This window comes from Anabrus simplex, chromosome X (assembly GCF_040414725.1).
Source record: "Anabrus simplex isolate iqAnaSimp1 chromosome X, ASM4041472v1, whole genome shotgun sequence".
NCBI classification, from domain to species: domain Eukaryota; kingdom Metazoa; phylum Arthropoda; class Insecta; order Orthoptera; family Tettigoniidae; genus Anabrus; species Anabrus simplex.
This window is the reverse complement of record NC_090279.1, coordinates 201,941,098-201,955,573: the sequence shown is the minus strand read 5'-3', so window position 1 is coordinate 201,955,573 and position 14,476 is coordinate 201,941,098. Positions and strand designations below refer to the sequence as shown.

Below are 14,476 nucleotides of genomic sequence, written 5' to 3'. Positions count from 1 at the left end.
CTATGATACCGCTAGTTTTTTATACATCCGTGGGTGCGCACTGCAGTATGACGAAATCGACTTCTCCGCTTCACTGTAAAGAATGACTCAGCGTAAGCTGACAATAAAAATCGAGTGTGACTGTACCCGGATGTGAAGTCGATGATGAACCTCTCAACCAAGACCGACTAGACTCAACAATAAACTGTATTTTTCACCGTCAACAATTGCACCACCCGCGGTAGTTCTCCGACCGTACCGTATTTAATTTTTTTCTGTAGGGGTTCTCGCACAATGACTTGCACGCGACTGTGCAACACAATATGTAATTTCATAATTGAAATGCGATCTTCTGGCTCCCGTAGAAATTTCAAGCACTTCCTTTGTCTGAGTGGTCGTAACTTATTTAAGCATTTCAAATGTGCGGTATTTCCCTACGATCATGCAGTCTAAGGAAACCGGCATATTATACTTATTTCAGTTTATTTCTGCATTTGTATCGTCAGGTTGGTAAACTGCAGATAGCGGGAAAGAAACACATGAAAAATGAATTTCGATAGATTTTGTTTTCAGATAGGTCCACTGGTTCAGTTTCGTGAAAAAGTATCGTATTCGTGGTCATTAAACCTTTGAGCTGGCATATTCTGAAATTATCATAACGTTATATCATACTGTTGCAGACAGTTCGTGTAATTTATCAGAAGAAACATCTGTGTGAAATATTGGACCGATTATAAAATAGTTTCATACGACATCCGTTTGTTCTCCAGTGTTGGCAACGCTTAAAGCCAGCCATAGGAAAATCTCCGTACTGTATCATATAAAGTGGGGATCTAAATTAATGGCACTGTTTGTTTCGTAGCTGAAATCCCTTACTTAATATTGTTGAAGTGCGCGTATAACGACAGTGTATTTGTCGACCTCTCTGTCAGAATCTTAATGTTGTGAAATTAACCGGTGAGTGAGCACCTGACCGTAGCCGTGCACTAAATTGGTAGTAAAGAAGATGGCAGCTACCCGGAGGTTACAGAAGGTAAGACCGATCTTTAATTAAGAATTTCTGTACTGATGAGTCTTTCTGAGAATCTTAATTGGCGTTTATTACTGAATGAAAGTGTGTTTCAAATATTATTTTCTTAAAATCGTAGTTGTGTGTGCATTTGTTTTCTTACCGGCGAGACCTATCGTATGACATTCCAAAAAGGGAATTAATTCTAAAGGCTCTTTCCTGAAGTTTTACGACTTACGGTCAATTTTTACGTGGTCGTTATAGCTTACTGAAGGGTAATTATTCATTTGATTCAATATGTATTAAAGTATAAGCAACTGAAGACACTACAATTATTTTAATAATTTATTCCTGTACCCATTCTACTTCCAGGAACTGGGCGATATTCGCACGTCGGGAATGAAATCCTTCAGAGACATTCAAGTGGATGAAACGAATATATTGTCCTGGCAAGGACTCATTGTTCCAGTAAGTCATTTGACACTTTACCAACCTCTTTTTATTCTATTGAATGACAGCTTTTGCTGTTGAGGCCTTTTGATCTGTCATTTCTCTTATTTTTGTGCATTTTCTTTTCTTTAAACGTATGGATTGTGATTTCTATACCAGTGTTGTTACAAGACTGAAGTTTATTTATTGAGGCACCCAAAATCGATTTAGCATATTGTGTATAGCCCACTCTCTCATTAGGTTGCTGTCTTACCTGTTTTGAATGATTTCAAAATCTTACTTCTTTCATTTCCCAATTAGAAATATAACAATCATATATACCGGGCAAGTTGGCTGTGCAGTTATGGGTGCGCAACTGTGGGCTTGCATCCGGGTATAGTGGGTTTGAGCCCCACTGTCGGTCTTCTGCTTTCATGGCAGTTACTGTCCAGACAGCGTAACATCATATAGTTTTAATAAAATGTTAAGGATGAGCTTTCTAGTATGCCTTTCAAAGTTTTGGAGTATGTTCAACAAGTATATGGTTCATGAGTTAGAGAAGGATTGTTTGGTTTTATCAGCTGATTAATAGTTTACGCCATGTCACCCAATACTCACTCCATCCAGCTACGCTTCGAATGACGGTCGTTTGTTTACTTCTCGCCGAGAATGAGTTCCGGCAGCCTGCAAATGCTGCCAAGTTGTTTACTTGGGAACTAAGATCATTGTATAGCTGATTTAATTTATCATTCTGGTTAGTGACAGAACCATTGGACTGTGACCAAGCAAAGGGAGTCTGGTCGTGTAAACCCCCAGGTTAGGGCTGTGAAGCGGCTTTTTATCTCTAGCATTCTGTAGGGCGATAGAAATGCATTCTATGTTGGACAGTGGCGAAAAACTGAATTAATTTATAATTCGGGTAGGCCTAAATGACAAAGCAATAGGGACGTACCGATACTCGAACACTACTGATGTCTCACGAGCAGTAGACAGTATGCCCTTGTCGATCGTTATTTGTTCCTCTGTGTTTTTAATGGAAGTTGCCAAGTTAATTGAAGAAGTTTATCGCAACGGCAGAAAAGGAAATTGTGATGCCTGATTATTGCAGTGTTCCGATGTTCCAAAATCAAGGTCAGTCATATACCATCAATTGCCTAAGGAGGAGCCCTTCCGTAAAAAGTGGTTGCTTGGACTTCGTAGACAGGAGCTAAGAAACAAAAGTGTCTCATAATATCAAGGTTATTATTTTTCAGTTGAAGATTTTGTCATTACTGAAATGAGTGAATGAGGTAATTATTTCTAATTAAGAAATAATTTTATAATAAGTTAGTGGGGTTCTGATTTGTTAAAATGACCTATTTCAATAATTTTAGTCGGGCTGATTAGATCGGACTCTAGAGCGCTGGCCTTCTAAGCCCAACTTGGCAGTTTCGATCCTGGCTCAGTCTGGTGTATCTGAAGGTGCTCATACGCCAGCCTCATGTCAGTAGATTTACTGGCACGTAAAAAAACTCCTGTGGGACAAAATTCCGGCACCTCAGCATCTCCCTAAACCGTAAAAGTAGTAAGTGGGATGTAAGAACAATATCATTCTTTATTATTATTCAGTGAACCTCCGTGGCTTAGGCGGCAGTGCGCCGGCCCCTCGCCACTGGGTTCTGTGGTTCAGATCCCAGTGATTTCATGTGAGATTTGTGCTGGATAAAGCAGAGGTGGGGCAGGTTTTTTTCTGAGTACTCCAGTTTTCCCTGTCATATTTCATTGCAGTAACATTTTATTTCATCTGTCAGTCATAAATCATTGCCCCAGAGGAGTGCGAAAGGCTTTGGCAGCCGGCACGATTCCTATCCTCGCCACAAGATGAGGCTTCATTCATTCCATTTGTGACCCGATCGAATGACTGGAAACAGGCTGAGGATCTTCATTGTCATTATTATTCAGTAATTTTAAGTGAAAGACAAAGACTTAAGGAAAACTCTGTACCTTCAATATTTTCATGGAGTGACACAAGACACCTTGGAAATAATCCAGTGAGCAAGAAGATTTAGAAGTGGAGAAGCTTGCCGTTGTCAATACGGACCATAATAAAATTCATAACTTGTGAAGTAGGGAAGCAGCCATAACACCATGTGTGGTGGTGTACTCTGAATCACAGATTGACCTATAATTTGACACTGGAGCACCATCAATTGCAGACTTCCTGAACACGAAATAATTAATCAATTCCAAATTTGAAATATTTATATCTGTCTTATGACCTGAAACAAGGTCTTGAAAATGTGCGCTGAAGAGAAATTCAATTCAGTAGTACTGGATATAGCTGGTGGTACTGCAGTTGTACCAATATCGTGCTTTATGTATACCTGTAATCTCAAATATATATATCACGCATGTTTTCAAAAGAATTCAACACGCATGTCTTTAAAAGAATCCATTGTTAACAAAAACACTAAAAGAAAAGTTTACTACTTTTAGTCCTCCCCTTTCAGTCAACTCTTGCACTGCCTTTGTGATGTACAGGCAGTACCGAGCTCTGATGACGCCACGGTTTGGGTGGAATTTGAAGGCGATAGCATCCGCTCTGCATGAATAACACACTCGTTTCAATTACTTAAGAAACTGTTTACATCTTATTAAACAAAAATTTAAGAAAGCGTGCTTTTACTTTCTCTATCCTTTCGAGATCTCTGAGTTTGAGATGGTCCCAAATTAGTTCCAATCCGTAAGACAAGACAGGTGATATTACTGTGTGGAATAACATTATTGCAGTTGGAAAATCGGCCCCATCACGTCTAGTATATGAACTGGCCAAAGAAACTTTTTACATTCAGGACCTCAGAATGAGGCTCCATCTGCCATCTACTGGAGCTTACAATGAACTCCTACGCAGAAGGGAAGAAAAGAAAAAGGAAATCGACCCCGACTTCTATACCTCAGATGCCATGTTGGTGAGAAACTGGACCAAAGAAAATCAAGATCAAAGACATATAACACGTCTTTCCATTCATGGTTTTCACCACAAGATATGCACAGTGAAGTCTTTTCATAATCCAGATGTTAACTGTATTTGCTTTTTATGTGGCAAACAGTGTGACAGGTATCACATCAAGACTTGCAACAAGAGAACCATGTCGATAAGTGAATATTGTAAACCCTAATGCCCATTCGGGTGCCCTTTCTAATAATAATTAAACAAAAATTGAAGTAACTATGACCTTTGTATGTTTTTCACATGCGAATGGTTAATGGAAGCCCCACTGCGTTCTGATGTCACATATGAAGATGTACCAAATTAACTTCGGCTGGGAGGGGTTAGCATCTGATCGGCTGATTTTGGGATGTTGTGTCCACAAGGTCCCACAACAGTGGGAAAGGCACGAGTCTGGTAAAAGATATTGGCTAAGAACAAGAAAATTATAGAATATTGCTACTACAGGAAGCTTTGCCAGACATCACATTACCATTCTTGTCAAGAATGAAGTGTATTTTTGTATGAGGGTCGCTTCCCGATTTTTTGTTTGTTTAACCGGACTCAAGAGCAAGCAATATATGCTTGGCCATGCGAGAAACATCCTGAATTTCCAAGCTCTGTCCTAGCAGTTATGTGTGTTTGGCCTTGCGTCTTGTTTGACGTAATAAAGCAGACACTTTAGAGGACTAAGGTTGCAGAAATTGGAAGGGATATTTTCTAGGAATTAGGGGAAATATGGTAAAAGTACAGTTTCACCCTTCCAGTACCTGTTGAAATATCGACCTTGGTGTTATTCTGGTGTAACATCCTTACTTTTAGGTGAGTACCATTGCGCTTTCATAAGTTTTAGGTTCAAGACCAAAACCGTTATTGACAGTCCTTTTATTAATTTAGTTCTCTTTCTGCTGGCAGCAGAGCAACCAATATTCATGATTAAGTTAACTAGCAAGGATTTTCTTTCTTCACCTGGAACTCGCACAGTAATTTTCTCATTTATTTCCGCAACCTGGTCATTTTTGGTAGGAGATGTAGGTAGCTCCTTCACAAAGTGCATATTTTGAACACCGAAGATATTGTGAATGTCATTGAAAAACCATCAGACATCCTTAAATAGTAAAATTAGCCAGTGATCTAGGAATAGTAATCTTATTAGAGCCCTGCGTGGATGTTCAAAATATATTCTCTGCACTTCCTTCATCCACATCCATGGATAATGAAAGTATTTAACTCTATTACATCCAAGGTATTGAAACGCATAGATCTGTTGACATAATACAACAGGCCTGACACTTGTCACCAGACCCCCTACAGTCGCAAGTTTATAAGGGATTTCCTCTCGTTACAACTGCAGATATATTAAGCGGTTGTCTTTCGGAATGTTTGTTCCTTCCTTCCACTAATTGCAGGCGGGAGCCAGTTAGGTTTAGATTAGATTTACGGCTTTATGGTCTCAAGACTCTTCATATATATAACCATTCTCCCATACCAATGTCAAGGGCCGCCTAACCATAAGCAGAAATAAGAGTATACCTGAGTGAAAATCAATTAACTTCATTAGCCTATTTCAAAATTATCAGAAAAATTATCCGCACTGCCGTACAGTTTACATCCGCCAAGGTACTAACTTCGCGGATATCCGCATCTGTGCAGGGTTCTACTTATAACCAGAGCCGTGTAAATTTCCATTTCAATTTTCAGTAGTATCTCATTTAATTCATGACAACCAAGGGTAAAACTGGAGCACCATCCTATCATTTTATTTTGAAATTTGGGATGTGGAATCTTATAAGTCTTAAATCGTATGATACGTAGGGAAGATAGAAGTATCATTGCCTCTGCTGTGGACCCACCACCCTGCCTTTTAAATTAACTTTGTCATAAAATAATAATTATTATAAAAGTACGACATTTTGGAAGTAGATGGAGGTGAAGGAGTGCTGCTATAGTCTGAATAATTATGACCTCACTCCCATAATTCAGTACAGAGATTTATGTATGTAATTGTCGTTGGCAACTTCTAAATAGATGGTGATAAATTAATACACCTAAACGAAATCTTAGTCACTCATTGGACTTGAACAAAGTAGACCAAAGGTCTTGTCCAGGGATACTAGAGGCCTGTAAGCTGCTTTGCAGCCCAACTTGCCCTTTGCTTGCTATGCAAACATGATCTGTCCAGACAAATGCTCTAACCAATCCAGACCAATAGACGAATGGTCTTGGCTTGGCTTGGCAAGAAATGAATACAACATAAAATGCACTGCTATGACATTCATCAACCTGTAAGAAACAGGGCTAATAATAATCCACGCATCGATACAATTGATTTATACAATAAGTATATACTGCTTACTAATTTAATTCATTCTACAATCGTACATGTTTTGAAAAATAGATCTATTCATTTCTTCTGCAACAATAATAACAATAGGAACCAAAACTGGTCTTATTGATTAAAATAATACTGCTGTAGCATGTCGCTTGATATGCCTACGTTTTACCTTGTGAACAACCTATGTCATAGATGATAGCATTGTCCGAGCGAGTGACACAGCCGCTAAGAGCAAAAGAGCATCATCCACCCTGCCCAGTGCAGCGTCTCTCATGTGTTAGTTGATGAGACGGAGTTCCAGTTCTTCTTCACCATGTTACACATGTTGGTTGTAATATAAGGGTCTCAAATGACAGCTATAAGTAGGATTTCTGTAGTGAAGCTTTGCATATTGTCCGCTCCTGTCCGACTTGCCACATCTGGCAGCGTCTGTCTGAAGTTTCCTGGGAATATCATCGTTACCCTCCTCCCATTACCATGCCCATCCTTTTTATGCCTTTCAGTGCCCAATCTAATGCTTCTATTGTCTTCTTGTTTGCCATGGTGCAAGTATCCCAAACTATCAAATTGCATTCTGTCATAATCTGAACCATTCTGCTGTTTCTTGAAGTAGGTAGAACACTCGAGCATAGATAACGGTGAAGACTGAATAATGATCCTACTTGGAAGATAACTCGCACAAACATTTCTCCAAATCATATAGCTCATCAGTTTCTGCTAAATGGAGAAACGGACAAGTGCAGTGCAGGATCTAAAATACACAGAGAAATTGAGCTAGAAGTTAACAAGCTTACTTATGTATTTACTGAGGAAGAATTGCGAGAAGCCATTCGACAATGCAAGAACAATAAAGCAGCTGGCCAGGATGATATATGGCTTGAGCAAATAAAAAAATTTGGACACTTGACCATGACATGTCTTGTTGAATTCTTTAATACCTGTTTGCAACAGAAGCAGATCCCAAAATATGAAGAAAAACCAAAGTAGTTGCCATCCTGAAACCTGGGAAAGAATCATTGAACCCCAAAAGTTATCATCCTATTTCACTCCTGTGTTACCTTTATAAGGTATACAAAAGTTGCTGATGATAATGATAATAGTAAAAGGAAATTATATTTGTGTATTAATTTTACAAATACTTCAAAAGATTTGTGCTAAAATCCAACTTGGTTTTAAAAACTAAATCTTTTTGCATTGTCTTCGGAATTGTTAGCATTTTTGTGATTGTGGGGCTTCGAAAATTTGAATAAAAAGTGTATACTAATATATATATATACCAGTAATTAAGTGATTTTTGCTGAAATTTATCCTTTCAGAATTTCACCGTCCCACTTTGTCCCCTCAAAAATGTTGTCACTTTACTGCCCGTGAATATTCAGACAGGGGTTGTTCCACTTAGCATGATAACTCCCGTAGATTGCTTGCCACTGCAGAGACCCGCTCGCAGCCCTCTTCGGAACAGACAATACATTCAGGTGTCTGGACTGGTTAGTAACCTTTCTTCTATGATAAAACTGTATGAGGCATGGAAGATCTTCCTCTCTTTAATACAAACAGCAGTAGGACATGGGAAATAATTAAAAATATAAAATTGTAAATATTTCCTGTGTTATTAGCCATAGGATCGCATTGTAATGCACATAAGATTGGAAATGTTATTTTCTACAATTTTTGTCATGAAGCATTTATCGAGAGGAGTAATATTAATGGAAATATTTGAGAATGAATTTTTGGATCTTCTCCTAAACTACTAGATGGTACTTGTTTAATATACAGTATGACCCAAAAGTCCATTAACATTTGACTAGGCAATACTTCAAGGAATATTGGAAGTAGAGAGGTAATAATTGACACACATGATTGGCATGACATTGGGTTTTATTGACACCAAAATACAATACCCAAAATGACCAACAGATGGTAACAATAGAGTTTTAGCAAAGACTATGTTCTTTCTAACACATGCTCAACATGTTGGCTGTTCTTCGTCAACAATACTTGTAGTTGAGTGACAGTGTTGTATAGCACTGTACAGCATATTCATAAGTATGAGAAATTGCTGTCGGATGTCTTTTAGCATCCCTAATGAGGTTGTACGATCACGGTAGACTTGCGACTTCAGGTATCCCCATAACCAATTCACGCGGATTGAGGTTGGGGGACCGGGGAGGCCTAGCATTACATGTTGCGATTGCAGGCGCATCTGATATCCTCTCTCACGACAGCTCCTTCTATTCAACAATGATAAAGGTGTTTTTATTTTATTCCACCTATTCAATACTTATATTTTCACGTATAGTTGTTACATAATTAAATTCTTAGTTACATAGGACATGTTTCGCCCTCAATTAAGGGCATCTTCAGCCTAAATACAATAATCAAACATACAACTAAATTAAAAGTGGAAGTTAAATACAATCATCAAAAATACAACTAAAATAAAAAGTGGAAGTTAAAAGTTTAGTCTGTTATTAAAATTTGGAACAATAAAATTGTGAAAAATGATAAAATAAAAAGATGCTAATGGAAAACTGTCTTATGATTAAACTATAATCTTGTCGGAGACTAAAACTTCTATTAAAATTCGAATTAAAACAGTTCATATAAAATATTGGAAAATCAAAGTGGTAGTAATAAAAAGCCAACGACATGAGGGCGTGTACACAAGCATAAACTTGATTGTTATGAATACAATCTTTTCAAGGCCGCTGATGAAATTCGTAGTAAGTAAGGCAGAAGCGTGTATTGAAAAATTGTAAGAGGCCGTTAGCACCGGTAGGTAATAAAATGGCTGAATCCTTGCCAGAAAATGTCAACAGATGCAGAAATAAGTTTTATGTAAGTGGAAGTTGTTATTTCTTAACTACTGTTGAGTTGGTTGCTGCCCGTCTGTTGGCTCTAAAATAAAAAGTGGAAGTTAAAAGTTTAGTCTGTTATTAAAATTTGGAACAATAAAATTGTGAAAAATGATAAAATAAAAAGATGCTAATGGAAAACTGTCTTAGAGCCAACAGACGGGCAGCAACCAACTCAACAGTAGTTAAGAAATAACAACTTCCACTTACATAAAACTTATTTCTGCATCTGTTGACATTTTCTGGCAAGGATTCAGCCATTTTATTACCTACCGGTGCTAACGGCCTCTTACAATTTTTCAATACACGCTTCTGCCTTACTTACTACGAATTTCATCAGCGGCCTTGAAAAGATTGTATTCATAACAATCAAGTTTATGCTTGTGTACACGCCCTCATGTCGTTGGCTTTTTATTACTACCACTTTGATTTTCCAATATTTTATATGAACTGTTTTAATTCGAATTTTAATAGAAGTTTTAGTCTCCGACAAGATTATAGTTTAATCATAAGACAGTTTTCCATTAGCATCTTTTTATTTTATCATTTTTCACAATTTTATTGTTCCAAATTTTAATAACAGACTAAACTTTTAACTTCCACTTTTTATTTTAGTTGTATTTTTGATGATTGTATTTAACTTCCACTTTTAATTTAGTTGTATGTTTGATTATTGTATTTAGGCTGAAGATGCCCTTAATTGAGGGCGAAACATGTCCTATGTAACTAAGAATTTAATTATGTAACAACTATACGTGAAAATATAGGTATTGAATAGGTGGAATAAAATAAAAACACCTTTATCATTGTTGAACTGTTAAATTTTCAATACGGACCTAAAATGAGGTTTATAACATGTAAAGCTCCTTCTATACCGTACACCGACCTTGTGCGGCATCACTGACGTGTTGCTGTTGGTCATTTTGTGTCCTTTATTTTGGTGTCAGTAAAACCCCATGTCATGCCAATCATGCGTCAATTACTACCTCTCTAACTCCAATATTCCATAGATTATTGCCTCGTCAAATGTTAACAGACTTTTGGGTCACCTATAGTTGTGCAAGTATTCTTGAAATACTTGGGCACCGTGCTGAACGACCAGTGTGATTCCAAATGAGAGATAAAATCTAGAATCGAGCAGGCCAGGAAACAATTCATTACTACAAAGAAATTGTTTGTATCAGATCTCAGTCTGCAGTTATGAATCTGCATGTTCCCTTGCAACTTATTCTCTGTTCCCCGGTATGGATGTGAAAGCTGGACCCTGGATCCAAACATTGAAAAACGTTTGAAATATATCTTTTATCGTCATCTCTTGCACTTACCGTGGAAATTGAAAATTTAAAATTTTGAGGTCCTTCATCGGATAAAAAGGCAAAAAGAACTGCTACTTATTATAAAACAAAGGAAAACATAATACCTAGGACATGTAATGAGGGGAGTGTGTTTCATTTATTACAGATAATTACTGATAAAGATGTTGGTTCCCATAGGGAACCTAAAATATTTGTTCCGAATCAGTACGGTAATTTATATTACCAATATACTTGGTCCGTTATTGGACATTATAAATTTTCCAGCTAACTCATTCCTGGTTGCCAGTGTTTTCCTGGTCTCATCAGTTGGTAAATAGCACACCTACCAAGAAGCGTGGTTAGTGCATACCATGGAGGCCACTGCGTAGACTACTTGGAGCCACCGGCAGTGCCAATGCACTATGAGAGACTTTCTCATTTTCAAAAATTGATGCCTGCCTGGCCATCAGATGATAAAGATGTTGATTACCATAGGGAACCTGAAGTATTTGTTCCCAATGAGTAAATTTATTTATAAAGCTAATAACTGGGCGAGTTGGCCGTGTGATTAGGGGCTCACAGCTGTGAGCTTTCACCTGGAAGATGGTAGCCGTGAAGATGGTTTTCTGTGTTTTACCATTTTCATGCCATGCAAATTCTGGGGCTGTACCTTAAAGCTACGGCCGCTTCCTTGCCACCCCTAGCCCTTTCCTATTCCATCGTCACCATAAGACCTATCTGTGTCAGTGCGACATAAAGCTATTTGGAAAAAAAAGCTAATTGTTTAAGGCAAGGGAAAAGGTCCATTGGGAGACTGACAAATTCGTGGCTAAAAGACATTTGAAGATGGCACAGATGTAAATCAGAAGAGGCTTTTCATGCTGCATTGTCAAGATCAGAGCTGGCTACCTGGATCGCCAACTGCCGTTTGGAGACGGCGTCTTACAGAGATGATACTTGCCTTCTCCCTTGACCTCGCATACTGTTTTCTTAAAATTCTGTTTTGCCATTTTCTCGTGGTAGGCATAGGCTACATAACATGCGTTCAGACAGACATGATGGAAATTTTAAAATTTGATGGACATTTTAAAATTTAATTTCTTTGTTATTCTGACATGACCGACTTTTTCAAAAAAAAAAAATCATAATCCTACCACAGTTTTCTCTCTTACTTTTCCTTATGTTCTGCTGCATATCTTTTATTATGTCACCATCATTTCCCCTTTTCCAGCTGACACCGCCTGGAGAAGATATGGTTCATCTCTGCTTTGTCTTTTCTCTCCACTATTCCTCACCCCAAACTGTGTTCCAATCCGGGTTCCATTGTCCTATGCTGTTCTGCAGTCCATCCAACGTAATCGAGGTCTTCTTGTCTTCTCTTCCCTGGTAATCTGTCTTGCAGTGCCAGGCTGAGTGGCTCAGACAGTTGAGGCGCTGGTCTTCTGACCCCAACTTGACAGGTTCGATCCTGGCTCAGTCCAGTGATATTTGAAGATGCTCAAATATATCAGCCTCGTGTCAGTAGATTTATTGGCAAGTGAAAGAACTCTTGCGGGACTAAATTCCAGTACCTCGGCAGCTCCGAAAAACCTTAAAAATGTAGTTGGTGGGATGTAAATATCAATGACATTATTGTCTTTCCAGTACTTGTCTTTGCAGTCTTCCTTCTTTCATTTGCTTGCATGTCCAAACCATCGCAATCTGTTCTATTCCAGTTTGTCATTTAGTTTTTGCACATTTAGTAGCTCTTTTCATTTCTCACTCTATCCCTCCTTGTGTTTTGCACCATACTCCTCAGGAATTTCATTTCAGCTGCCTGTACTCAACTCATCTGAGTCACCGTGTAGGTTTCTCTTTGATTATGTGAAAATTGATTAATTCTTCTTTAGCATTCCCAATTTTCATCCTTGATATTAGTCATTTCAGCTTCATTTCAGACTCTTCTGTGTCCATGTTTCAACTTCCACGCTATTAATCTGATTTACCTTCTTCCTTCCAGTTTTTTTTTTTTGCTATGGGCTTTACGTCGCACCGACACAGATAGGTCTTATGGCGACGATGGGATAGGAAAGGCCTAGGAGTTGGAAGGAAGCGGCCGTGGCCTTAATTAAGGTACAGCCCCAGCATTTGCCTGGTGTGAAAATGGGAAACCACGGAAAACCATTTTCAGGGCTGCCGATAGTGGGATTCGAACCTACTATCTCCCGGATCTTCCTTCCAGTTGCTCAAGCTTGGTTTCGTAGTAGCTTCCTCAGTCAACCCTGTAAAGTTTTTCAGTTCTTTATGTTTTACTCGGTGGTTTGACCGTCTTAAACTGTGTCCTCAATCGGTTAAATAAAATTACATGAAGGGAATTTGTTTTACGGCATGGATAATGCAGGTTCGCTACGTAAAACCCTATAGTAGACATCTTCATGTAGGGCAAATGTTTGTGCTGCACAAGTATTCAATAATAATGAATCATAATATAATACAGTAATATTCAAGGTTAATAATTGAACATCTATTTATTTTAATCGTCATTGAAATTGTGAAATACTTTTGCTGAAGAACAGAATTATACGTTCTCAAAACATGTACAAGTAATTAACATATATTAAATAGGTTTATTTTTAGTATTCTTTATCCCCTGTTTACTCAGCGCATTAAGTTTATCACTGATAGACCATTAATGTGGTGAAATTCATAGGTTCAGAAAATGATAGCGGTTTTGAAGCACGTTTCAAAAATGGATTTAAGGATGTCTTCCGAAAGTGGATGGTAAGATGGGACAAGTGACTACGGTGACTATATTGAACGGGGGGGGAATGTGGTTTGATTTTTTTGGTAATGTTTTTACAGCGTTAGTCTGTCTTAATTGAACACCTGTCATATGTTGTTCCTGGAACTCCTTGAATTGATCACCTTTAGTTTGGAACACTGTTAGATGCCAGATCACGTTTGTATGGATTGACACTTATTCTACATCTTTTCTTGTGTCCTGAACCCAGTTTGTGGTGTAAGCTTCTGTTAATGGTATATAATAAATACAAACATGTCATGCCTTTCCAACACCTGCTTACCTAATTTTGATTTTTGCTGTGAATTGGTGCATTTTCCCTCTGATAAAAAGGAAATGGAAAAAATTAGTCAAACTCTGTCCTGCCTTTCCAACACCTGCGTACCAAATTTTCATTTTTGCTGTGAATTGGTGCATTTTCCCTCTGATAAAAAGAAAATGGAAAAAATTAGTTAAACTCTATCCTTAAGACAGTAGTTAAAGTATTAAAGTTCTTTAGGCCGTTTTAGTACTGATAACAAGAGGTAATAGAGAAGGCAGAGGGAGTATTGAAGTAAATGGAAGACCATTAGAAGTTGTGATAATCTTCAAATATTTAGGGAGTATGCTTGCAGAAGATGGGAAAATAAACAAAGAAATTGAAAAGAGAATCCAACAAGTTTAACTGATGTGTGAGAAATATAGTGTGGAATTTAGGCATTTCAGAAAAATGCAAAAATTCTGTACTCAATAAATTACACACAAATTTTGACACAGTGCAGCTGGCACATGGACGATGACAAAACATGATGAAAGCAGAATCCAAGCAGCTGAAATGAAATTCCTTA

At 37.9% G+C, this 14,476-nt stretch overlaps 1 protein-coding gene across 1 annotated transcript in view; it reads left to right on the top strand.

The window, feature by feature from the left end:
* Positions 1 to 543: 543 nt before the first annotated feature.
* LOC136886340 (ubiquitin-conjugating enzyme E2 L3) overlaps positions 544 to 14,476 on the top strand; it is a 45,374-nt gene continuing 31,441 nt past the window's right edge. Inside the window, exons 1-2 of the mRNA XM_067159075.2 lie at positions 544 to 1,012; positions 1,361 to 1,456. Of these exons, the coding sequence (XP_067015176.1) occupies positions 986 to 1,012; positions 1,361 to 1,456 (123 nt within the window). The 5' untranslated portion in view covers positions 544 to 985. The remainder of the gene's footprint in view (positions 1,013 to 1,360; positions 1,457 to 14,476) is intronic.